Here is a 26,535-nt window from a genome sequence, read left to right as displayed (position 1 = left end):
CCACTGCAACCATGCCTGTCTGTCCAGCATCAGACTTGTCAGTCACCAACAAGCCTGCAGCAGACGTGGACATACCCCTCCATAAATCTTCGTCCACGAAGCCAAGCCAAAGAAAGATTCTGGGTTAGTCTGTGTGAGTGTGTGCCCTTTCATGAGTTCCCCTGTGCATAAATAAAGACCACTGTTTGTTAATAACACGTATCCAGCCTTGATTCTCTTTGAACCCGTCAAACCTTTTCTTGAACACAACATTGGCGCTGCGAGCAGGGTTAAAGGAGTTTCGACTGGACCCATGTGGTTGTGATGTTTTTGGAAGATACTAACTAATTTAACCTCTCCACGTAACCATCACGTGCGTGTAGACTCCCAGTTTTGTGTCCTCCCAGTTTTGTGTGTCCCATGGCATGGCCTTGCTGACAGGCAGGCAGGTGGAGTGGCCTGTGGGAAGGTGGAGTGTTGAGTCTCCTGGCCGGGAAAGGGGTACTGAGAAGGGGGAAGGATTGTAGCGCATCAGGGAAAACCATCATGTGTGTGAGGACTCCCTGTTGAGTGAGTGTGTCCTGTTGCGTGCCTTTACTGAGAGATGGGCAGATGGAGCAGCCTGTGGTCAGGTGGTGTCTCCTGTCCAGGAAAGGGGCACCAAGAAGGGAGAAAGTACATAGCGCAAGGACTTGGAGCTATGCAATGGGTTGCTTTACCAGAAGAAATGGGCATGATTTGTCTACACTCACACACAGACTAACCTGGAGAGAACGAGTTTCCTTCATTCACAGGATGACTTATCTGCAGGCACTGGAAGCGGTGATGGCAGAACTGAGTGGTGGCTGATGAATATGTTGACAGAGCCAACAACTTGAATGCTACTGAAGGATTGCCATTGTTAACCCTGAAAACAGACTCTGGTTGGGCAGGGGGGGGGGGGGGTGGGTGGGGTTGGGGAACTGTCCAGTTCTGTAGGTTTTGATATTCTAGTGTTGGGGTCATGATCACCGACCAACATCGCTCCACATCAGTAACCTTGGTCAGGTGGATGGCTCAAGGGAGGGTCTTTCCCTGTGCACAATCTAGCCAATATAAAGTACGGACTCTCAGAATGAGTCCCCAAACAGCTGACAGCTCAGCAAAGGAGGGTGCTCCCTGGGAACTAAATGGTATGTCCTGGATGTGTGGTGCAGGGCCGAACCCTGGTTACCCATGGGACAGTACAGTGCCTGTTATCTGGGATGCGTATATTTGTTAGTTATAATTAATTTACTGTTTATTAGTGTTACATGATTGCTAGAGTTAGAGAGGGGTGGTGGATATTGTGTGTTCAACCATTGCATTGCCAGTTGAGAAGGTTTAGTAGCAATTTATTTGCATATGATGTATAGCTATTTGTGTATTATTCTGGGTTAGTCTGTGAGTGTGTGCCCTTTTGAGAGTTCCTCTATGCATAAAGACAACTATTTGTTAATAACACATATCTAGCCTTAATTTTATTTAAACCCATCAAACCTATTCTTGAACACAACACAGCGTTCTATGTAGATTTTCTTGATGATGGGAAGAGTTTTGCCTGCAATGTACTGGGCTATGTCCACTACCTTTCTCAGGGCTTTCCGCTCAGAGGTATTGGGGCCCTCATGCCAGGTCATGATGCAGCCACAGTCAGCACACTCTCCACTACACATCTGTAGAGGTTTACCAAGGTTTTCAATATCATATCAAACCTCTGCAAACTCCTGAGAAAATAGAGGCAATTATATATTTTCTTCACAATGACATTCGTGTGTTAAATCCAGAAAGGTCCTCTGAAATAATAACTGCCAGGAATTTAAATTTGCTCACCCTCTTCACCTATCATCCCCCAATGCTCATTGGATTGTACACCACTGGTTTTTCCCTCCTCAACTCCAAAAGCAGCTCCTTGGCTTTGGTGCCATTGAAGTTGTTATTAGTAAAGCATTCAACCAACTTTTCAACCTCCCACCTATATGCTGAGTCATTGCCCCTTTGTAATCTTCTTATCTTGGAATCATCTCAAATTTGTAGATGGTGTAATTGTACCAATATGTGTATGCAATTAAAATAGTAAATGGGATGTTGGAGTTTTTCCAAAAGAACTGGAAATATAAAAGGAAGAAAGCATAGCAGAGCATCAGAACAGAAATTCAGAGTCAATATTTCAGATCAATGACCCTTCATTATCTTTTTTTCCATAGACCTTGCCTGATATGTTGAGAATCCACAATATTTTCTATTTTTATTTCAGATTTCCTGTGTCTGCAGTTTTCTGCTTTTCAATTAAAGATGAGTATATATCACCATTAAATTAGAGCACTTTGCTTAAGTTGACTGATTTTATGAATGTGAGAGTAATCCTGATCATTAGGACTCAGTAATGTTAACCTTGTCACCAGATCCCACTCCATCCCAATGACATCCCTAAAACCATCATCATTACCCCTTTTGGACTTTGAGTTCCTGAGAATGCCCTTTAGTCTTAAAAAGGTAGCCCAGACCTTCCAGAGGCCAACAGATGCGGTGGACCAGGATATCACATTAGTGTTCATCTACTTGGACGATATTCTCATTGCTAACCGCAATCACACAGAGCACGCAGCCCATCTAAGGCAACTGTGCACCCAGCTGCAGGAATTTGGACTAACTATAAACCCTGCTAAGTGCTAGCTTGGACTGGAAATGATCAACTTCCTAGGGCATCAAATCAACAGGCATGGAGCAAAGCCCCTACCCAAAAAGGTAGAGGCTTTTCAGTGCTTCGCTGGAATGATTAATTTTTTTAAAATCACTGTTTCATACCAGCAGTGATCTGCATCATGCGCCCCATGTTTGCACTCATGGCGAGGAAAAGGAAAGACATTACCTGGAACAATGAGGCCTTGAATGCGTTTCAGAAGGCTAAGGACACACTGGCCAACGCCACCCTTCTGGTGCACCCCAAGCCAGAGGCGCCAATCTCTCTCACAGTAGACACCTCCAGCACAGAGGTAAGAGGTGTACTGGAGCAATTTATCGGAGGGCAACTATTGGTGCTGTACCTGGCAGTCAGGCACTTCAGTTAATTTTTGGAAGGTAGACAATTCAGGGTCTTCATGGACCATAAACCTTTGCCTTCCAGAAAGTGTCAGACCAGTGGTTGGGACAGGTAGAAGCAACACCTCTCATATCTGTCTGAGTTCACCACAGACATTCAACACATTGTGGGGAAAACCAACATGGTGGCCAATGCACTGTCATGCCCCACGATCAAATTCATCCAGGCCCTGTCCCAGGGAATAGGCTATACAGCCCTAGCCAAGGCACAGCAGGAAGATCCTGGCATACAGGACAGCAGTTTCTGGGCTCAGGCTGGATGACATTGCCATTGGCCCTGGTAACCAGAGGCTCCTCTGCGACGTCTCTACCGGCAAACCCAGCCCCATCATGGAGATGGCAGGTCCTCAACGCAGTGCACAACCTGGCACACCCAGCCATCACAACTTCTGTCAAAAATGTGGCCAGTAAGTTCACTTGGCACAGCCTCTGGAAACGGGCCAAGACCTGCACATTCTGCCAGATGTCCAAAGTGCAGACACATATCAAGTCATCACCCCCCCCACCCCCCCAAGACTTTTGAGCCAGCGGGACATGGGTTCAGCCACATCCACCTTGACATAGTAGGGTTGCTACCGGTCTCCCATAGGGCGAGATACCTCCTCACCACGATTGACCCCTCCACAAGGTGGCCAGAAGTGGTCCCGCTGGCCGACACAACCACCGAGACCTGTGTCAGGGCACTGATTAAAACCTGGGTCTTGAGATTTGGAGTCTCGGAGCATACGACTTCGTAAGAAGCACACAGTTCACTTTGGGACTTTGGGCAGTGCTGGCCAACATGCTGGGAACCCAGCTCCACAACACCACGACATATCACCCTCAGGCCAACTGGTTGATGGAGTAGTTCTACAGGTTCCTAAAGGCAGCCTTGATGGCTCGGCTCAATGGACTGAGCTGGGCAGATGAATTACCCTGGGTCCTCCTGGGGATCAGCACTGCACTGAATGAAGAATTCAATGCCTCAGCAGCTGAGATGGTGTACAGCATGCCTTTGGTGATACCAGGAAGTTCTTGGCCACCACTGACCCAGAGGACCCAATGACCTCATTGACAAAGCTGAGAGAAAGACTGAGTACGCTAGCCCCTCTGCAGCCTCTGCCACACAGCCAGTCCAAGTCCTATGCCCCCAAAACCTTATATAGAGACCTGTGAGTACATTTTTGTTTGGAGGGCGGCATACCGGACATGTCTGCAAAGTCCATACGAGGGATCATACAAAGTAACCAGACCCAACAGGTCAACGTGTGCAGTAAGGAAGAGACTTTCACCATTAACTGCCTCAAGCCAGCACATCTGGACATTAGCCAACTGGTCTCCACTCAGCCTCTATGACGCAGAGGTATGGCATCAAATGCCACGGACAGCGTTCTGATTGCTGGTTCTGCCGGGGGGGGGGGGGGGGGGGTTGTGCAGTGGTCCACTAACCAGGATGCGACCCAGTACACAAAATGGCCAACAAACATGGCGGCGCCAGACCCCATGGGAGCCAACGACCTTCACCCCAGGTGACAACTCGTACGGCAGGAAGCAATGACAGGAATGCCAACCAGTCTAAGGCTGGCACTGCTGTGATGCAACTCCTGTTGTCAGCAGCAGGGAGAGAATACAAGATAAATTGCCAATGCAATAAACCAGTCCTCAACTTCATCTTCTTGGGTGTGACATTCTTTCCACACTTTGCGGTAGTGTGCACACCACAAGCTTTATTCCCCATATTATTGGAAATGAAAGGTATTCCGAATGGATTGTCATGGTACATGCTGAGGACTTGTTTCCTCTGTTGGGAAATCTAAAATTTACACTGTAATTCACAATCCAAGTATTAAGGAGAAATTTGTTTGCTCAAGAAGGCTGTACGTTTAGGAATTAGGATGCTCAGATGTTGACTATTTTAAAGGGCAAGGCAAAGTTAAAGATGCAAAGAGAAATCAGAAGGCATGGGATTAAGACTAAAGTAAACCAGACGTACAGGATCACATGATTTATTTAATGATAAGGCTACCTGCCTTGTCACAACACATTCCATAACGAAATTAAGAACTTTAATTTTAAAAGAATCACCAACAATTACTTGACTAACGGGCAGCCAAATTATCCTTAATACAGCATTGCGATAACGATCAGAAATCTGGATTGCATGCCATTGATAACGATTAGATAACCGGATTGCATGCCATGATGTGAGCTGAAAAACAAGCCTCATGTTACGCATCACTCACCACCAACTGTGCAGAATTGGCCGAACTTGTCTTGCGATGCCACCCGTAATCCGTTGTCTAGAACCGTGATGCGGGTCTCGTGTTTGTCGTGTCCACCGACGCTGGCGTAGGTGGGTTTCGGTACATTGGGCAGCGGCGTGGAGAGCGGGACTCCGGGATAACCGGCACTACTGAATTGTCTGCTGCCGGCAAGGCCACACCTACAGGCAAGAGAAGGGAGAGTTGATCGTCACACCGACCGATGGACAGCGTAGCTGGACCAACACTGACCTCAGGAACACGGCCTTTAACCACTCCCACCGCACCGTTTACCTGCGAAGTTGTGTCCACGGTCTCAAACGCGTCATGTGCGCCGCCATCTTGACTGCCTGTCGGCTTCCGGCCACTTGCCCTGATACAAATCACATCCGGGTCAGCTGACCCTTGGCAACCACTTGGTGACCTGTCGACGGGGAGACAATGCTCTCTCGTGGAGAGCGAGGTGAGGCTGGAACGGTCGTTGGCAATGGGTTGGCGGGGTGTCCTGGTCAAGGTGGGAGTCCCGGTGCAGCGTGGAGTTCAATTGCAGCTATTTGAATTGTGATCGGACTGTGCAATTGTCAGGTGTTTCTGCAAGTTTGACCCTTTTTCACGGGTGTTACAAATATCATTTCTTCAGGCTGACTCTTTGCAGACGATGCCGCTTTAGTTGCCCATTCAGAGCCAGCTCTTCAGCGCTTGACGTCCTGCTTTGCGGAAACTGCCAAAATGTTTGGCCTGGAAGTCAGCCTGAAGAAAACTGAGGTCCTCCATCAGCCAGCTCCCCACCATGACTACCAGCCCCCCCACATCTCCATCGGGCACACAAAACTCAAAACGGTCAACCAGTTTACCTATCTCGGCTGCACCATTTCATCAGATGCAAGGATCGACAATGAGATAGACAACAGACTCGCCAAGGCAAATAGCGCCTTTGGAAGACTACACAAAAGAGTCTGGACAAACAACCAACTGAAAAACCTCACAAAGATAACCGTATACAGAGCCGTTGTCATACCCACACTCCTGTTTGGCTCCGAATCATGGGTCCTCTACCGGCATCACCTGCGGCTCCTAGAACGCTTCCACCAGCGTTGTCTCCGCTCCATCCTCAACATCCATTGGAGCGCTCACACCCCTAACGTCGAGGTACTCGAGATGGCAGAGGTCGACAGCATCGAGTCCACGCTGCTGAAGATCCAGCTGCGCTGGATGGGTCACGTCTCCAGAATGGAGGACCATCGCCTTCCCAAGATCGTATTATATGGCGAGCTCTCCACTGGCCACCGTGACAGAGGTGCACCAAAGAAAAGGTACAAGGACTGCCTAAAGAAATCTCTTGGTGCCTGCCACATTGACCACCGCCAGTGGGCTGATAACGCCTCAAACCGTGCATCTTGGCGCCTCACAGTTTGGCGGGCAGCAGCCTCCTTTGAAGAAGACCGCAGAGCCCACCTCACTGACAAAAGGCAAAGGAGGAAAAACCCAACACCCAACCCCAACCCACCAATTTTCCCCTGCAACCGCTGCAACCGTGTCTGCCTGTCCCGCATCGGACTTGTCAGCCACAAACGAGCCTGCAGCTGACGTGGACTTTTTTTACCCCCTCCATAAATCTTCGTCCGCGAAGCCAAGCCAAAGAAGAAGAAACAAATATCATCTAAAGTTGGGGCTGATCTGAAATTCCCTTCTCCATTCTCGAATACCCGCCATCGTCTTTCATCACCTTATTCCAACATTAACCCATCTCCGCCTTAAATTATCCAGACACTGCTTTCACTGCTCTTTAAGGGAGAAAATTCCAAGTGTTCACAAAGCCTGAGAGGGGAAAAAATCGCCTCGACTCTCTTAAATGAGTGACCCCCTTATTTTATACAGTTACTCGAGCTATGGACAAATTGTCAAAGCTCCCCCAATTGTATAGATTTCAATCAAATCCTCACACTTCCTAATCCACAATTTTGGGACCCTTCACTGAACTGCTTCCAATACAATAGCATCCTTCGTTGTATAAAGAAACCAATACTGCTTTTAAATATTGAATAATCAATTAGCCACAATCTCCCTGGTTTTGTACTTAATTTTCATAGTGATGTTTCATCACCTTTCATAATTGCTTGCTGTACCTGCTTATGAGCTTCTTGTAAATTGTACAAGGGACACAAATCCTGCTCCATGTCAGAACTCTGCAATCTTTCACCATTTAGATAATGTGCTTTATTTTCTTTTTTCATGTTGAAATGGACACTTTCATAGCTTCTGTAATACTCCATTTGTCTATTGATTTAAATGGGGATCCCTGAGTCTCCTGGTGTATGTCAGCATTGTACATAGAAAATACTGGAAATGTTCAGCTGGTCAAGGTGTACAGTATTTGTGGAGAGAGAAACTGAATTAATAAATTGGATCAGTTGCCTTTTATTAGAATGTTTTACCCCATTTCCCCCATGAAGTATGCCTCCGATTATGTCATCTGTGGGATTTTATCAGTGACCACTGCATTTCCTGAACATGACAGAAATCACAACAGCCCCTCGTATGGCTGTCATCATATTGGTAAGAGGTCATGTTGCAGATACTTCAGAAGCAACCTTGATAATGGACTAATTATTTTGTGTCAAGTATTGGTGGAGGGAAGAATATCACCCCTCTACTTTTGGTAATGATACATTTACATCTGTCTCAGAGGCAAATAGTGCACCATTGTGTGTCCAGTGATGCAGCACATTCTAAGGTCTGCACTGGAAATGTTGATTTGGATTGTATACTAAAGTCTCTGGAGGTGGGCACAGGGGAAAGGGTACAATTCATTGTCAGATGATGCTGTCATGAATTGACCTGAAGTGTTTTGGTCTTGAGGAGAAGAATGGGCCACAATTGTAGATTATCTTCTGTCTCAGCACCAGTTTCCATTCCTTTCCTCTTTTGATTCATTTAAATATCTATTGTTTTCTGTTTGGTATGCATGGAAATGATTGGGCAAGAAGCTGCTTGTCATAAATAGCACTACATTATTTAGTTTTGGGGATGTGGCAAGAATTCCATTCTCCATCAATTGCTTCTCAATATAAACCACCAGTGCAAGAACACAGGCTGATTATATTTCCCCCCTCCCTAACCTACTACCACGAAAGCAAATTTGGCATTTTCCCTGATTCAATTAGATTATTCAAAATTTTTAAAATGTATTGAAAGTGGTGTCATTTATTTTTATTTTGTTTTTATCTGCCACTTTCAGGTGAAAAAAACTATGATGAAGAAAGAAACCCCTTTTCCTTTAAGGAATTTGTCAAGATTAAAAGTCAATCAACAACAAAAGGGGAAGAGAGGATAAAGCAGGCACACCAACCACTGAAGGTACTATACAGCCTGTATTATTGTACAAACAACTTGCACTAGTTCAGGATCTTCAACATTATTGAAAAAGGATTATGAGACTCTGTTACCTGTTTGAAATGCTTAGCCAGAGTTTGTGGTTAGATTATAATCACTATCCATTCAAGATTCAGGGGAGTGATGAGGAGAAATTTCTTCACTTAAATGATTGTGATTCTTTGGAATGTAAAAATCCATGGCACTTGGATAGTCAGTTATAGACTATGTTCAAGACTATGCTGACAGATATTTGTATACAAAGGAATATGGGGAAAGTGAAATTCAGGTAGATTGTGTTCTTATTGAATAGATTGAAGGGCTATAAGATCAGAATGTATTGTCATGAATGCATCACAAAATTTGTTGTTTTGGGGCTGTATAACAGGTGCGAATATTGCAGTTAAAAAATAAATAGTGCAAAAGAAGAGAAAGTGAGGTAGTGTCTGTGGTCCATTCCTAAATCTGATAGCAGAGGGGAAGAAGCTGCTTTTGTACACTCCTTCTTGATGGTAGCAGTGTGAAGAGGACATGGCCTAGATGGTGAGGGTCATTGAGACAGCACCTCTTGTAGATGTCATTGATGGAGTGAAGACTGATGCCCATGATAACACTGGCAGAGGTCACAACTCTCTGTAATCTTTTCCTGTCCTGTGCATTGACACCTCCATAACAGAGAGTGATACAATCAGTCCAAATGCTCTCCACGGTACATCTGTAGAAATTTGCAAGATTCTTTGGTGATATACCAAGTCTCTTCACCAAATGCAGCCTCATTTCTCTCTTGTTATTTCTTCTGCAGCTCACAAGCATGGTTATCATATAGAAACTGGCACAACCATATAAAATGATATTAGGACAGATAGGTTGTTTAAAAAACTTTCTATTTAAAGGAAGATAATGGAAAAGTTTGTATAGAATCATGGAAAATAAGAGCAGGTGTAAACCATTTGGCCCTGCAAGCCTCATCCACCACTCAATATAATTGATTATCTATGACAAATTGATTTTGACAGACTCTTTACCCCAACTCCTACCCTTTTTTGTCTATTAAAATATTAACAACTTGGCCTCTACAACCCTCTGTATAAATGAATTCCACAGGTTCACCACCTTCTGAGTGAGAAAAATACTTATTTCAATCCCTGTAGTCTGAGAGTGAGAACCCTCATTCTAGATTCCAGTTAAGGGGAATATTCTCTCCAGTTTTTCAGCCGCTGTAAGAATTTTCCAATTTTCTAAATTAGTTTCCTCTTCTAAGCTTTAGTGAATACAAATCTGCTATTCCAGAAATTAGTCTGATGAACTTTGGTTAGAATCCCTCTAATGGAAAATATAAGTCCATTCTTCAATAAAACTGTATAAAATACCCCAGATGTGATTTTACATGTACAATTGTGACAGGCCATCCTTGCCACTGTATTCAAAATCTCTTGCTATGAAAGCCAATACACCATTTACTCCTTAATTGTTTTCTGCATCAGCAGGTTTGTTTTCTGAGAGTATAATATAAGAACTCCCAAAATTCTTGTGCACCAACACTTGCTAATATTTTTGTTCCATTTCTACCAAAATTTTATTCTGTTTCTGCCAGGTTTTTATCCATTCATTTAATCAGTTTAAGTTGAGAAACCATGATATCTTTCTAGAACTGTTTAGGGAGGAAATTTTGGTCCAGGGGTCCAAGCACTGACACCAAGACCACCAGTGGGCGAACAATAAAACTTGAAGGTATGCATGAAGTCAAAACTGAAGAAATTTCAGAGGGTCCAGGGCTTACGGAGATTTAGTAAGAATTTTCAAACTAAAATTGTATAAAAACTTGATGTTCAAGGGTTTTGGGAAAGAATAAAAGACAAATTGTATAACTCTTTCAAAGATCTGATGTATGTATAACATCATCTTTGTTTATGGCATGACAATCCTTAATTCTGATTAGTTGTCCTATGATCATTAAAGTAAATTTAATTCTGCAATGGCTGTCTTGTTAAACTGAAGAGACCAATTGTTTTAAAGAATAGGGCAGCACGTTTGGTGTAGTGGTTAACGCAATGCCTTTACAACACCAGCGATCAGGACTGGATCCCGCACTGTGTAAAGAGTTTGTACGCTATCCCTGTGTCTGTGTAGGTTTTCTCCAGGGACTCTGGTTTCTTCCCACCCTTCAAAAATGTACTAGGGTGTAGGTTAATGGGGTGTAATTTGGGCAGCACTGACTTGTAAGGCTGAATTGGCTTGTTACAGTGACTTGTGTCTAATTTAATTAAAATGTAATTATAAAATAATATAGTACCTTTTGTTTATTTAAAGATCCATATAAATGGCCTTTGTTGTGTTTCCATGAGGTTTCACTAAGTATATATTTCTCACTTGTTTTCTCAATCTTCCCTCTCCCACACCACTGTCCCCTGCCTTTCCTCACTCAAACCTTCCACTGCAGGACTGCACAGGAATTGGCTTCAAAGGGGGTCTGGCTGCAGCCAAAGATCTAAACTTAAAGGTGAATTTTCCAGAGAGCTACTTCCCAGATCCAATGCCCAATAGTCCTTTGGATGAAGAGGATGATGACTGGAGTGAAACCTACCAACCAGCCATTATAGAGGCTGCTCATGAGTTTGGCTTCTCTGAACTGATCCAAGATCTGCCTGATGCCCCACTGACTCTGTGCCCCACTGAGCTCTTGCAGCATGACAGCTTCCGATATGCAGCATCTGAGTGGCAAGAGGAGGAAGAAAAGAAACAACATAGCAAAAGGGATGCAACCTCACAACTTGAGTGTCCAAATGATGGCCTTGACACTAAGAAAGATCATTTTGATTTAGTCGGGGAGGTTCTCTATCAAAGTCAGTTACTAAGTAATGAGAAGGCAAGTTACTATCTTTACAAAATGTTATTGCGCCCTCCCCGTCCCATCACCTCCACCATGCACACAAGCACACACACGCCCACCCCTTGGCTCTCATTAAGGTGTCAATTTTGCGGATGTTGGAGGAGGTACAAAGGAAATTTACTCACAGGTTCCAAGTTTGAGGGAATGCGATTACCTGCATAGATGGGAGAAGATGAGTGTTCACTTCTTGAACAAAGAAGGCCCCAAGGAAATAAGAGATCCTTTAAATTTACAATATAAAAATAACACTGCTGAATGGTGAGGTACATCAGGGGAAACATGAACTGTTTTCTCTTCCAGAGGAAGGTTAGATTATTAGGTGGTGGAAGTACCTTCAATATAACAGGTATTCCTTGATTTATAGAGGCATTGTGTTTAGGAAGAATGTTTCATCCAGCGAAAATTTGTAAATTTAAACGCATTTCCCATTAGTTTCTATGTTAAAACATGAAACTAATGGGAAATATAATTCAAGAACCTGAGTCAAAGATACTTCAAAATAAATGCATCAATGCAAATGTCTGAAATAACTTTCTGTATAATTAAATCTTAATAAGAATATACATGATGTTCTCTTTGAGGGTGCCCACCCAGTGACCCAAGTGTCTCGTTAGGATGCACAGGCCATCTTGTTGGAAAGAGTTCCATGTAGTTCAAAAGTTGCAAGTTTACAAAATAAAGTGCTCTTTTAAGGCAGAAGTGAGACAATTTATTTTTCTTTTGAAGAAGGTTGTAACTTTAATTCACTCTCTCTCTCAGAGGCTGATTAAAGCAGAATCTTTGAGGTGTATTCTTGATAAACAAGAGAGCAAATGACTACCACGGGTAGGTGGGGATGCAGAATTGAGTATATGAATGGGACAAATATATAGGTTTGCAGATTTCTTGAAATGTTCAGACAAGCCATACTGGCATTTGGAGAATACGTATTCCCTTCCTTGTGTTCTAATCTGGCCATAACTATCTTTTTCTGAGATCTTCACCAAATTCAGGGCCACGTGCTGTTGATTCTGATCTTTTATAAACACATTACATTCACTCCTTTATAACATTGCTGCTGATCATAATTCTTCTGGTGTAACATTTGGCACTATCTTTTATTTTTTTCCATTTTAAAAATATTATTTAAATTTTCCATACATATATTTATATCAAAACACAAAATATAATAATCATAATAAAATCCATTATACATGATGGTTTTATAAAAAAAACCCAAAATAATAGAAAATAAAAACCTCACCAACCCCCCCAAAAAAAGATAGAAAAAAATGAAGGAAGAAAGAAAGAAAAAAGAGTACAATTAGTAAATAAAGATCAAAGTAGACCTGTTTGCCTTTCATTCTAACCTTTTCAATTTTATTTATTCCAAGGCATTAACGAGGTTTAGGGAAAGTCATTTATAAATTTATACCTACAATATTTAAATATGGGCACCAAATTTTCAAAAAAAAAATCATATTTTTGAAATTATATGTAATCTTCTCAAGAGATATACAGCTATGAATTTCCGCATGCCATCTTTCCAAACCTAAATGAGAATCCAATTTCCACATCACTGCTATACATTTTCTTGCAAGTGCTAATGCAATTTTTACAAATTCTTTATGATATAAATTTAATTTTGGTCTTATCCCTGAAATATTACCCAGTAAAAGCAACATTGTGGAAATTTAACTGCAAACGAGTTCCTAACTCTATCCAAAATGGTCTCAACTTTGGACATGACCATGTAGAATGTAAAAAAAAAAAAAAGTACCAATCTCTTGGCTGCATCTAAAACATTGATTTGAAATATCTGACTTCAATCTATTTAATTTTTGTGGGGTAAGATATATTGATGTAACAAATTATATTGAACCAATCTATATCTAACATTTACTGTATTTGCCATACAATCTAGTCATAGTACTGACCAATTTTTCTCCCCAGTAATAATAATATTTAAATCTTTCCCATCTCTGTCTGCTTTTAAGTTCCCTTTTGCAATAATGTATACATGGCTGAGATAAGTTTCTTAATAGATCTATTATAAAAGTTTCTATTTCACTACGCTTAGGTAATAACTTTGTTGGACCCAGTTTATCTCGTAAATATGCTTACATTTGATAACAAAATATTGCATTATTTTGTATCCTATATTTATTTTTTAATTGTTTAAATTACATTAAATTTCCTCCTTCATAACAATCTTCTGTACTTCAAATTCCCTTAGAAAAGCAAATATTCAAAAGTTTATTATTCATTGTAAATGGGATGGTCTATTTTGATTCAAGGCATTGTAGGTAATCCAGGGTTCCTCGTCCCATTTCAGTATTTGCTTTATATCATTTTTTTTGCTCCATGTTCTTCAGGGTTGTTCACATAAGTTTAGCGTAATGGTTAACACAACGCCTGGTTAACACAACGCCTTTACAGCGTCAGCAATCAGGACCAGGGTTTGAGTCCTGCACTGTCTGCAAGAAGTTTGTATATATGTCTTTGTGGGTTTTCCCCAGGGGCTCTGGTTTCCTCCCACCGTTCAAAATCTACCCACGGTGCAAATTGGGCAGCACAGACGTGGACCAAAATGGCTTGTAACTGTACTGTACATTTAAATTTAACTGAATCTGCAAGATTTACTGAATGGTTGTCTTTTTCAGTTGTATTAATTACAACTATTTTTAGTAATAGTTACAGCTTGATGTGATTTCTTAGAGTACATGTAATTTTCAGTACTGCTGAAACATTTTGAAGAATATACAAAATAATTCAGGTTTCGAAAAACAGAGCACTATGACACTGACAAAGTCAGAATGGTGCAAAAGAAAGTACCGTATAAAATGCACCATGGGTGGAGATTGATGGGATTTTTAGTGTCACTAGAAAAGCTTCATAAATCAAGGAACACCATTCATGAGTCAATTGTATTAAGAGTGAAATACATAAATGTTTGTAATTGAAGGAATACCTGTGTGAATTGGATAAGTATTTGAAAAAATTGCACAGATTAGGAAAGAGCAAAGCAGTGGGATTTACTTGATTGGCATGTAAAGAGGTAGAGAAATTTACAATTTAGTATTCAGTAGGATGTGTGACATGAATGTTTGGAGGATTGAGACCTTGGAGGCTTGTAGGAAAAGAAGAGACTTAAGAAATAGTGAAGGATAAAGGTATCATGGGATTTCAACGTGGGGGTGAGAATTTTTTAATTGGGGTGTTGCTGTTCAAAGTACATGATGATTGAACACTGTTAAAGGTGTGTTGGGATATAGACGTCAGATATTTGGATGAGTTCAGGTGGAAGATGCAAAACAATCCAAGATGACAATGGAAAGATTGAGACAGGTAACAAAGATTGAGGCATTTCCAGGTGTACCAAGAGCTGGAGTCATTTGGAATAATTTTAATTTCTCTTCCAGCTGAAAGAAGAAAATGCTCTTCTACACAGACAAACTAAAGAAGCAAAGCAACTAGCAAAAAACCATGTAAAGAGGTAAGAAGAACTGAGTGTAAGTTTGGAAAAGAGGTCAAAAAGAAATTCAGCATGAATAGAAAATGTATTGCAATGAGCAACTGTGGTGCACTGTTAGCCAGAATCAGACACACACAAAGATAAAAACTGTACAACAGGCTTTAATCCACAAAGACTTACACAGAGCCAGGCTGGCTGTGGCTGCAGCAAATCTGAGTGAGGCCTCGGGAGGCCGGCGCAGACTTATATCCCGGAGGGTGATTGACATCTGATTGGGTGGGGCTTGATCCATTCAGGCCGACTGATTGACAGCCGGCCAGGTGTTGTCCTGACCCTTTACACTCCTGCAGGTACAGAGGTTGCCCCCAGCAGTAGGCCGGTGGTGTACCACCACAACAACAATCTTCAATTTGGAATTTTATTCCCTCTATTTGAGAACTATCTTTCAGCTCTTGAATGAACTCCATTCAAATGATCTGAATTAGTGATTGTTGGCTGGTTATTCATCAAACCTGGGCTGTTGTCCATCCCAATAGTAAACAGATATCAGGTTCACATTTAGCTTAAATTGAATTTCAATACTGTATTCCTATTCCCTTCATTGAATTACTAGAGGTTGGATGGACACTGAACTTTCACATATGCAGCCCAAATTCAAATTCTTCCTTGAAGATATAAGTGAAACTCTGTGCTGTACCAGATCTAGTTTGTACTGCAGAAAATGTCCATAATGTGATCACTCGTGTCAAATTGCAAGGGTGCAGCCACGGTGAATTGTGTCAGAAGGAAAATGTGCCTCATCAAGACAGTGAGCCATAATGGGTTGTGTTTGAGGAAAGGAACATTTTGTGTTGCTAATCTGGAGTACTGCAGAGATGTGATGAAAGAATTCCTGATGCAATGCAGTGTCCATTGGTCATTTCTGTAGGACCAGGAACTTGGAAGAAGAGCTGGAGAGAAGGAAAATTAAAGAGGAGAAAGAGGCACGAGCATTGGAAGCAATGGTTCAGCAAGTGGAAGAGAACCTGCAACTGATGACGGTGAGTTCAGGAGCCATTCAACACTGCCCCTACTAATGTAGCCCTCCTTATTACCTTTTTCATGGGGTTTCCTCAGAGCTGAACCCAGTTCAATTCTCCAGCAACGTTCATGTCCTCACTCATAACTTTGGTATCAAACAGACATCAAGGTGAAGTTATCACAATATTAAGGCTTGGGAATGGCTTGGACAATGTGCTGAAATCTTGCATATAGAGGACAATTGTGGACACTCACACTTATAGCTCTGTTAAAGTGGCTAATGAGGCTTGGATCACTGATGGAAATCACAATTTTTTCTAGCTCTCATTCACATTAAATGAAGCATTTTATTTATGAATTTCAGAAACGAGCAGTGAAAGCAGAGAATACTGTGACTAAACTGAGACAGGAAATTGCAACTCTGCAGGTATGGTGTGAATTTTCTGTTTTTTATATAATTAGTTCTTTCCCTTTCTCTCATCTCTTTTTCTCTCTCATCTTTCTCTTTCCCTGAACCACTTTCACTCTCCTTTGTCTGTAGATCATAGCAATCTGTTTTATCCTGACAGGCTGAACTGCAACAATGCAAAACTGAGAATGAAAAACTTCGATCTCAAGATTCTGCTGCTCTGAATTCAGCAAAAAATAATGCCCAACTTGCATCAGACTATCTAGTGAAGACTGCACATGAAGCAGAGGCCTCAGTGAAGTATGTATCTAATAGCTTGTTCTTCACAGGAAGATCATTTTAATGTAAAAAGAAAAGAGATGTTAGAAAAACAAGAGGAAAGGAAAATCATCGGAGTGAATAGGATATGGGTTAAGAAAGGAAAGCATGATGGCTTATCTTGTATTCCAGTTTCCCAGTATTTCCAATAATTCTCCGAACTACCTCCCTCATTAATTTCTCACTGAACTGCTTCATTGAGATTGTTAAATCTGTTATTTCCATCCTCCACTGTTCAGAGCTGGAGATTGCAAACTTTTCATTGAGGAAGAAAATTAGTCCCCCAGTAGCTCTGTGGTTTAAAGGACCAATCAGTCAGGCTCTGAACAGTACGCTCATGGTGTGTCATTTTCTCAGTCAAAGGGCCCTACTGTTGGTCTTTGACCTGGTTATCCCTTATTATGACTATTGGATAACATGAAGAGTGTCCATGTTAAACCTAGATGAAGAAGGACTTTAAATCCAGTCTGACAGAGGGTCTTTGAAATAAAATCTTAGTGAAACATGGAAGTCAGCAGGTGCTGTGATTATAGTAAAAATACAGAAATGCTGGAGGAACTCAGCCTGTCTTTTCAACGTCCATAGGAGAAAAATGTATATTGCTAATGTTTCAGGCCAGAGCCCTTCTTCAAGGAATAAGCAAAGAATAAGCAAAAAAACAGGAAACCTCCAAATACAGTGCTGGCTGGGGGAGGAGTCCAGACAAACAAATGGTGTTAATTGGATATTTTAAAGGGGTGAGGTGAGAATTGATTATATCCTGTGTGAAAGGAGACAGGGTAGAGGGAGAGAAAGAGCTGGGGGAAGAAGTGAGGTGGGGGGTGTTTGTTTAACACCAGAGAATTTGCTATTAATGCCATCTGGTTGGAGGGTGCCCAGTCAGAAGATGGGATGTTGTTCCTCCAATTTGCATGTGTTCTTAGTCTGGCAGTGTGTGAAACCATGGATAGACATGTCAGCAAAGTAATGGGATGGGGAATTGAAATGATTGGTCACTGGGAGATCCACGCTATGGCGGCGGACAAAGCAATCTCCCAGTCTGCGTCCAATTTCTCCAATGCAGAGGAGACCACATGAAATCTTACCGAGTTTCTCTTGCCACAGATGTGCTGAATATTTCCAGTATATAATGTTTATTTCAGAATTTGAGTATTTCTTGGTTTGTTTGGATTCAAGTCCTAATAGAATCAATTTTTTATTTCTTTCCAATGAAAGTTTATATCAATGTCGCTCACAGAAAATGAAACTGTGCCTTTGTATTTCCATTTTCACTTCTTTTAGGCAACTCATGTCTGGAGCTGAAACATTACGTCTGGCATCTGAGTTACTGAGGTCCATTGACAGAATCTCTGAGCTACCATCGTACTACAAAGTCGAAGATCCTTCCTGATGCTGTCAATTTTAGCTCCCCATCATATTATGAACATTACCTTCAAGTGTATTAAAATGGCACCCTGGACTGCATTGAATTGCTTTCCTACTTTCCTGGCACAAACCAAAGTTGCCACTTGCACCATTCTGGATGGGCCTGATTTATAGTTAAAATTGACCTAAATACTCTTTCATTTAGTGGAATCACAAATGTTCATTATACCTTCAGCATCCCATCTTGTTACTTGTATGAAGTGGAAAGAATTACACCAAGATTTTGTATCCACAAATAACATTTGTGAGTAAATTATGAATTACCTCTCTGAAAACAGCTGCCCTCTGCTGCTAGTTTTTAATTTAATGTTCTGATTTAAATGCAGCATTTTAAAATTATGGTTTCTGTGTAATAATTTTAAAATTAAATGGGCATTCCCCTCTATCTACCCCATGCCTTCCACCTAGCTTATCCCTTTGCCCAAACCACCACCACATCCAGTGCATTGTAAATAATGATGATAAGCTTTGTTTGCAGTTATTGCTGCTTCTTGAATCAGTGTTTGGATTTATCATGAAGCTCCCAGCATTGATTTCTGGCTCATCAGGTTCTTCAGCAACTCCATGATTTTGCCATGATTACCTCAGCCAACTTGGGTGGTAGAGAGATAAGCCTGGATTAGCCTTGACTCCTGCTCTAAACCTCATGACCCCTGCAAGAACATGGTTGCAGAGACAGATAGCACTGGTCCAAAAGTGATTTCTTGCAAGATCAAATGCCACCTCCATCAAATTTTCATACATACCTTTTCTGTCAGACATTTAGATAATTGTTGAAAAACATTTACCTGCCTTAGTTGCCTATCACTAAATATATTTAACCCAAATAAAATCTCAGTTTTACAATCTCCAATTGCCACATTGCCTTGAGAATTCTATTGGATGGCGAAGAATTCCAGATTTCCACCAGTGTCTGTGTGATGTTCTGAATGATCTGACTTTAATTTTCAGGTTATACCCATGTTCTGGGCTTCCCTTCAAAATAGAGGGTTTTTTGTCCTTCCTATCAATGCTCCTTAATAATTGCTAAACATTCCATTTGGATTTCCCATTCATCTTAGAAACTTGAATGCAAGGATAGTCTACCTTTTAACCCCAGCATGGTTGTGGTGAATAAGTATCATGGTATAAGGAATGGCAACAATAACATGTATTGATCTGTGTCTTTGCTACATATACCAAATCACCTATGGTATTTCATTTGTTACCAAACAACAGTTCAACACCAAGCCACATTGAAAAAGGTGTATTAGAGGAAGGCTGCAGCAACAGAAATGCTAATCTAAGGAAAGTTGCATAGTGTTATTGATGTGGATGTATTGGTGATTGAATAGCTAAAATATATCAGCAAAATTGAAAACATTTTGGTTTAGTATCTATGTTGCCAGGAAGTGGATGAAAAACAGAATTTGTGCTGGGGTCAAGTCCAATGATTTTTTAAAAACTTTTGATATTTAGTTATAATAATTTTCTGATTAGCCAATGCTAACTATTAGACAACACATTGACAATTCAGAGATCTAACAAGGGTCAAGAGACATACATGATAGTGATGTAGTTAAGTATTACCAGGGCATCTGGAAACTGTAGCTGTAGATGAGGAAGAGGCCAATAACAGATCTTTCAAGAACCTCAAAAATAATTGTGCGGGAGCAGAAAGGGAAACCATTATAGCAAGTGGCCATCACAGAACAAATAAGAATGGAACCAGATTGATGACAATGGAGTATATTGGAGGAGACTGGAAAGAGTGAACATTGTATTTGAAAGATCATGTATGGGATTCCAAGAAAAAGTCTGCATATTCAGAGACTTTGAAGAGCAAATGGAAGCTGGTTCATAGGATTATAGTTTGTGAGGAAGTGCACAGGTGGGATGATTGATGATAGATCTGCAGGAGAGGAAATGGTATCTGCTGAGAGAACAGTGAGCAATATGAGTTGAGCTGGAGGCCAGCCATATGCCTTGTAATGTAGTAGAAATGTGGATTTTTCAGTTGTGCTATTCCTCAATAAACCAGTTTTAAAGAAAATATATTTTAACAATGAATATCTATTTAAGAATTTGTATAATATACTGGAATGATGCAAGTTATTTGTAATTCATGTACAAATTAGGAATAAATGAACAAATGGTGGAACCAGGTTAATGGAAATCCTTGAATATTATATTATAACCACATTCTTGATTTCAATGTTCCCTCTAATCTCATGAATTGATCAGAGCATTTTTTCCTTAAAATATTTTTATTGATTTTCAGTAAAAATAAGTTTGTACAATACAATTATAGAATGTGGTACAGTAAATAAAAAGACAGATAAGTACTGCAAGAATAATCATATGTATGAATTCCTAAAGCACAGCCATAACAATAATAATAATAATAAAATATGGACATAATAAATTTAATAATAACCAGAGCATTTCCAATGCTAAAATTGTCCCCAATTTTATAAAGCATGCCCTTGTTTTTCATTCATTGAGTAGCATTCTCTTGTCTGAGTTAGATGATCCAGTTCCAGTCTGGCTTCAACCATTCATGCAGTTAACCAATGAAAGACCAAGGGGCTGTTTTATTTTCAAAAGGCCTATCTTTCAAATTGGACATTTATCATGTTTCTCAAGGAAACAGAAATCTCCTAGTTCCACAGTCCCCTTCGTTTCCAGATTTAAAATTCTGTTGGTCGAAGTTGAACTGGTATTTCTGAGGTCCTGGCCCACTAATTATGATAAATGTATTGGGTTCAATGACAGACAATTGGGTGCTGTGGGTTGTTGGTAGGTTTGGAATATGAAAACTGGGGAGGAATAGGTAAAGACTATGTGACACGAAACAGGGAGGGAGCTTGTGGGATGCACTCTGAAGCCTGTCATGTAAATGGAAGTTTGCAGTGGATGAAGTGTGGTGGAAATTTGGCATGGATGGGGTTTAGTAGGCACTTAAGAGTTGGGGGAGGGGTTGAGAGTGTGAGAATGGTCAATTGGGAAAATGAGGTGGGAAAGGCGACGATAATGAAGGATTTGGCACCAGTTACAGATGTGAGCGAATAACCAAATTACTTTGGATAAGGAACCGTGTGAATAGACTGGGGTAGAAGCGAAGGTTGAACCGGAACCGGAACCTCGTGTGATCTGGGCGGGAATCGTGCTCGGAAAATGGCTGCCGTAGGAGTTGCGGATTCCAAGCGTCGGTACTGCTTTCTCCACTGACTCTGTGCCGACTCTCCAAGGCCCGCTGCGGAAATTTCGTGGCACAGCGATGGAGGCGCAGGGAAGTAGCGAGGCACTACAGGCAGAAAGAGAGCGGATTCGCCGGGAAATCCTGGAATTGGAGCATCGGCTGGGAGTGGGCGCAATTGATGAACTGGGAAGCAAGGAGAGCGGTGAGTGATGGAAGGAGGCGACGGAGTATTTTGGCCCAGTGAGGAGGGAGGGAACGATACGAGCGAGGGAAGGACTAGAGAACGGGTAGGTGAAGAAGATTAACGTGGGCGAAGGGAGGGACACACGACAGTGATTTGGAGAAGTGGTGGAAAGGGAGTGGAGTTTATTGGGGGGAATGGGAAAAAGGCAATAAAGTGAGCTAGAGTGAAGTGATAGAGAAGGACGAGAATGATGTGAGGGCAATATGGGATGGAAGGTAGAGGAAATAAGCTTGTGATGTGGAGAAAAATGAATGCTTGCTAGCACAGTGTGGGGGAGAGTGCCTGAATAGTGTTGAAGAAAGTCTGATGACACTGATATGAACCCAGAATTGGTCTTGTTCATTTTGATACGCTCAAGAAGTAATCTGAATGGGATCAAAGGCTGTGATGAGCTGAGGGTTTTCTGACCTGGTATTGCCAACCCTTCTTTGGGTGTCTCTGACCAGGAGATGAACATTTAATCTTCTCTCTGAGCTAAAGTTAACAATGGGGTTAAATGCAAGGGGAGGGGATAGTAAAAATAAAAATGTCCAAGTGATATTTTACATGTACTTTAATGATATATTGCTTTGTAAAACAAAACTAAGAGACTATAAGGCTGGAAATGAGACATGACCAAAATCCATTTGCTACATTTTTAACATTAATGTTCTTAATAAAATTCATCTATTGTCTGATGAAACTGATTTAAAACAGAAATTGATAGTTATACTGGCAGGGAATAAAATTAATACTGCATGTGAATGATCTTTCAATGCAACTGGAAAACTAAAAGGATTTAAATGTGGGTGTAAATTGATGAAAGGTTGCTGGGTCTATTTTGGTGGGAAGCTGATGGATGGATACTTTGAACAGCAAAAACGCTCAACTGGTTCAAGATTGTTTAATTCTCTTCTGCAGTTTGAGGATCTCTCTCTTAAGCAGTATCAAGTGGAATGTTCTTCCCAGCATCCTGACTTGTTAGGTAATACCTTTTCTTAATCCAGCAGGATATGACGAAGATGATGATGAGGAAAAGGAATGTATGGCTCTGGTAAGGAAACCTTTACATAACTTAGTCTCAGAATGTCTCTTTCAGGAACAGCATCAACTTGTTTTTTTTAAAAAGACAACATGATTCAGTAAATTAGAGGCGATTGAAAAATCTCAGTTGCGGTGCATAATTGTTTGGTTTAAATTCTCTTCGCACTTCATGATGAGTTGCCAACCGTTTCAGTTTTCACTGGTGTTATGAATTAGATGAGTAAAATGCTTTTTGTGTTTGTTGATTTTCCTCCCTATGTCACATGCTTTTATAGATAGCATTCTCTAACTTATTGTGCCTTATGAGTTATCAGGACAAATATACAACTCTTCCTTCATCTGGGGAATACATAAAAAAATCTAAATCCCAATACATTATCACTCACAACCTGCTATCCATCATACAATGTTCCATTTATCCTGTGTACTTTCTACAACCTACCTATTGAATACTGACCTATTTCACAGGGTTAAAAGCAAAGATAAGAATATGAAAAAAACAATCAGAAGTCAACTAGTTGGCCCCATTGAACATGCTTTGTCATTCAATAAGATCATGGATGATCCAATCTTGACCTCAACAGTAATTTCCTATTTTCTCTCCATATCTCTTCAATCTCCACTTTGAGTATATTTAATGACTCTCCCATCAAAGTTCTTTAGGGTAAAACATCCTAAAGGGAACCAGCCATTCATTTTATATGTAACACTTTGTTCTGAAATTGTGGCCCATTGTTCACGATGGTCCCACTAGGGAAAAATCCATTCAGCAACTACCTTGTCAATCATCCTTAAAATCTTCTCTGCTTTAATAATATTAGTTCTCATTCTTCCAAATTCTCAATGCATGTCAGCCAAATATGCTGAACTTTTCTTCAAACATGAACTTCATTCCAGGAGTCAACCATTATATTATCTCCAAAGCAAGTAAAGTTACTTAAAAACTGAGTCCTAAGCTCTCCACAGTTGTCCACGAGCTCCCAAATCCATTTCATCATCCATGATGGACATTTGGTCAAAACTTAACCCTCTTTTAGGACAAGACAGCTCATGAAAATGATATCCAGTACTCGCCCAAAACATTTATACATTTTCTTCTTGATCCATGCCTGTGGTGTCTATATTGACAAAATAGACCACAACAGCTTCCCAGCTAGCCAAGATTTCTTCAACTGCAGCTGTGGCTTCTGCTAGATTAAAAAGAACATTGCAGTAGGCACATGACAATGCTTGTAGGTTCCTCTCCAACTAAAGCACTTCCCTGACATAGTTGTTTTCCATCCTGTCAATGGCTGTAAATGCTCTTAACTCCTTCCCCAGTGACACCATGAAAATGCCTTTATAGCACAGTCAGCTAAACTACAGTCATATTTCAATTAAAATAAAAAAAGTCCCAAGCTTCTTACTGGGAAATATTGCTACCTAGCATATCATGGGTACCTCCATTTCTATGCCAGTCACTTTTTAAAATCTTGAACTGCTGTTCCTGTAGACCAGATCCACAGATATTCCACTGATCTTCAAGAAGATGTAAATAAGAGGATGGTGTAAGAAATAATTTGTTGTTGTATTCAGGTGGAGGATTCTGTTAGGGAAGCTGCACCTCGGCTCCCTGACAGCATTTCGGATGATGAGGGAGATGACCTTCCAGAGGATCCTGAAACCTGCTTGCAGATGAATCTGGTGTACCAGGAGGTGATTGTGGAAAAACTTCAGGACCTTGAGTTGTTGCTCACCCACAATAAAGAACAACAAGTGAGTGTGAGGGGCTGAGGTGAATTGAAAATAGGGCATTGGTGGCAGAATTGTTACACTCATCCAACTTCCTCCTGTTGGAGGTGTCTGTCTGTGCACTGTTATGGTACAGTGGAAGATTCCTCATTAAAGGACTGTTCCAAAACTGTTTGTAACTGCTGTGACTTGTCTGCTCATCTACCTTCTTTCCATGTTCTCTTTCCACTACCCCTGTCAGTACTTGAAACATGAATGTCCTGTGTCTCAGGACGTCCATCTGATTTGTACATTTTGACTGTAATTTTCTCCTCATTAACTAACATTCAATGCCATCTGGTTTAATTTGATCTTGCAACCTTGCATGGCACCTTATTGAAGGTCTTCTGAAAGTCAAAATAAACTAAATCAACTTGCATTTCCTTATCTGTTTAACTGTACCTTCAATCCTATGAATGTGGGGAATATAATAGTCATCTGAAATCTGCCATCAGTTATTTAATCTTGGTAAAATTCTGAATTTACAGTGGACCCTCCAATACTAATTAATATTTCTTTGAGTATGTTCACTCCTCTGTATGAATACGCAATTCCTTTTTCTTCTCTCCTGCAGGCTGAAATCATGAGTGACCTGGCAGGGCAAGGTGTTGAGAAATCAAAATCGGCAAAGAGTCAGTCCTTCTTGTTTCTGGGGCACTTCATGAAACCATACTTCAGGGATAAAGTGACTGGTCTTGTAAGTATGTTTGAATTATTAAAATAAATAATTCTATCTGGGTATGAAGTGACTAAAGCTATCCACAAATCTGAGAGGAAGAACTCAGCATCAATTAATTTGGTCTGGCCTGCATCAACTTCAATTCTGTGCTCCTCAGTTGATTCCGTACTATTTGAAGCAGTTAATCAATTCATTTAATTATTAATGACCTATCCATGCTGGATGATAAATAAACAATATTTAGTGTTGTACTAAATCATTTGAACAAGCATTAAAGTTGGGGGGCAGGAGGGGAGGATCCAAGATGACCACAAAGTGTCCAAGGTGGAACTTGGAGCTCCCCAGTGAAGAGAAAAGATAGAAAAAGGAAAATTCCCCGGGGGGGGGGGGGGGCGGGGTGGGGAAGACATAAAGGAAGAAGAAATTGCCAAAACAAGAAAGAGGGGGAAATGGACAGAAAGCAAAAGAGTAAAGATGGAAAAGTTGGAGCATGGAAGAAGCTCACCTTGTGGCAGCTGGACAGAGAGGCCGACCTCGGGAAATCGATGGCAGGAGCAGAGCCCCGGGCAGCCCTGTGGGAAGAGAACACAACCAGAAGGATGAGTGAAGGCAGCCTAGATAAGGTTGATTTGCAAGGGGACCGAGAGAAAAGTGGCAGGAGTGCTATCAGGTATGTGAGAGAAGGTTGGACCCATGGATAGAAGGAGCAGTGTTGGCAACAGCAGGAGAGGAACCTCAGACCTCCTTGAAGGAGAAGGAGGGGTGAATAAAAACTCCAGTAAGGCCGATTCACTTGAGGACGGGAAAGTGTTGTGGTCGGAGTGGACAGTGGAAGCGGAAGCGACATGACCAAGGAGGCATCGGAACTCAATGGAGAGATGGGCAGCTGGGAGACACTGACAGCCTTAGCCCAATGATGTCAGAAAATGAAGAGGACAATTCAGGCGGGGAGGAGGAAGAAAGTGATCAGAGGCATCGGACAGCAAGGAAAGAAAGGAGGCAGGGGCTCAATGCCCTCTACAAGGGATATCATGGAGGTCATCAGGCAAATTAAAAAAACATTAAAAACACTTGTGATGGGTCAAAATGTGATAAAAGAAAGACTGGATTATCTAACAGAGTAACAGTTACAGAAGATAGGATTGAAAGAGTGAAGGAGAGATTGGAAAAGAATGAAAGTGAGATGGATATGTGGGTGAGGAAAAGAGAGAAGATATGGGAGAAGATGGACTGCCTGGAAAATTTTAACAGAAGTAATAATATAAGATGGTGGGGGTGAAGGAGGGTGTGGAGGCAAGAGATCTGGTGGGATTCTTCAGAAAATGGATCCCAGAAGTACTGGGATGGGATAAAATTGAGGAAGAATTTGAAATTGAGAGGGCCAACTGGTCTCTTCAACGCCCCTCCTGCC

General features: G+C 41.2%; 3 protein-coding genes and 1 non-coding gene across 10 annotated transcripts in view; 3 read left to right on the top strand and 1 right to left on the bottom strand.

Annotated features, from left to right (window-relative positions):
- Positions 1-5,733, bottom strand: part of pmpca (peptidase, mitochondrial processing subunit alpha) — a 47,675-nt gene extending 41,942 nt beyond the window's left edge. Inside the window, exons 1-2 of the mRNA XM_069919843.1 lie at positions 5,634-5,733; positions 5,322-5,521 (exon numbers count right to left, since the gene is read on the bottom strand). Coding sequence (XP_069775944.1) covers positions 5,322-5,521; positions 5,634-5,680 — 247 coding nt within the window. The 5' untranslated portion in view covers positions 5,681-5,733. The remainder of the gene's footprint in view (positions 1-5,321; positions 5,522-5,633) is intronic.
- Positions 5,676-20,371, top strand: entr1 (endosome associated trafficking regulator 1). 2 transcript variants are annotated; one of them, XM_069919879.1, is made up of 8 exons: positions 5,676-5,802; positions 8,578-8,696; positions 11,152-11,577; positions 15,003-15,076; positions 15,984-16,095; positions 16,440-16,502; positions 16,645-16,784; positions 18,084-20,371. In XM_069919879.1, the coding sequence occupies exons 1-8, from the start codon at positions 5,781-5,783 to the stop codon at positions 18,190-18,192; spliced, it is 1,065 nt and encodes a 354-aa protein (XP_069775980.1). In that variant the 5' UTR covers positions 5,676-5,780; the 3' UTR covers positions 18,193-20,371. The 2 variants fall into 2 exon arrangements, with proteins under 2 accessions (XP_069775980.1, XP_069775970.1); XM_069919869.1 differs by having other exon boundaries at positions 5,766-5,853.
- Positions 18,384-26,535, top strand: part of snapc4 (small nuclear RNA activating complex, polypeptide 4) — an 83,465-nt gene continuing 75,313 nt past the window's right edge. For 4 of the 6 annotated variants that reach the window (XM_069919703.1, XM_069919683.1, XM_069919657.1 and 1 more), the window contains exons 1-4: positions 21,375-21,610; positions 22,639-22,685; positions 24,251-24,430; positions 25,020-25,142. In XM_069919703.1, coding sequence (XP_069775804.1) covers positions 21,487-21,610; positions 22,639-22,685; positions 24,251-24,430; positions 25,020-25,142 — 474 coding nt within the window. In that variant the 5' untranslated portion in view covers positions 21,375-21,486. Of the gene's footprint in view, positions 18,472-21,374; positions 21,611-22,638; positions 22,686-24,250; positions 24,431-25,019; positions 25,143-26,535 lie in introns of those variants that run through there. The other 2 variants (XM_069919675.1, XM_069919668.1) reach the window with 2 other exon arrangements.
- On the top strand, positions 22,032-22,129 carry LOC138752169 (Z30 small nucleolar RNA). The gene has a single exon (XR_011350425.1). It is a non-coding gene; the product is annotated as a Z30 small nucleolar RNA (small nucleolar RNA).

The sequence above is a fragment of the Narcine bancroftii genome, chromosome 1 (genome assembly GCF_036971445.1).
Source record: "Narcine bancroftii isolate sNarBan1 chromosome 1, sNarBan1.hap1, whole genome shotgun sequence".
NCBI classification, from domain to species: Eukaryota; Metazoa; Chordata; class Chondrichthyes; order Torpediniformes; family Narcinidae; genus Narcine; species Narcine bancroftii.
This window is presented reverse-complemented; position numbering and strand designations above follow the sequence as displayed.

Coding starts and splice junctions, on each gene's coding strand:
- entr1 (XM_069919869.1), top strand. CDS start 5,781: ATGCTCTCTCGTGGAGAGCGAGGTGAGGCTGGAACGGTCGTTGGCAAT. Junction 8,697..11,151: donor AGGCACACCAACCACTGAAG/GTACTATACAGC, acceptor CTTCCACTGCAG/GACTGCACAGGAATTGGCTT. Junction 16,785..18,083: donor GAAGCAGAGGCCTCAGTGAA/GTATGTATCTAA, acceptor CACTTCTTTTAG/GCAACTCATGTCTGGAGCTG.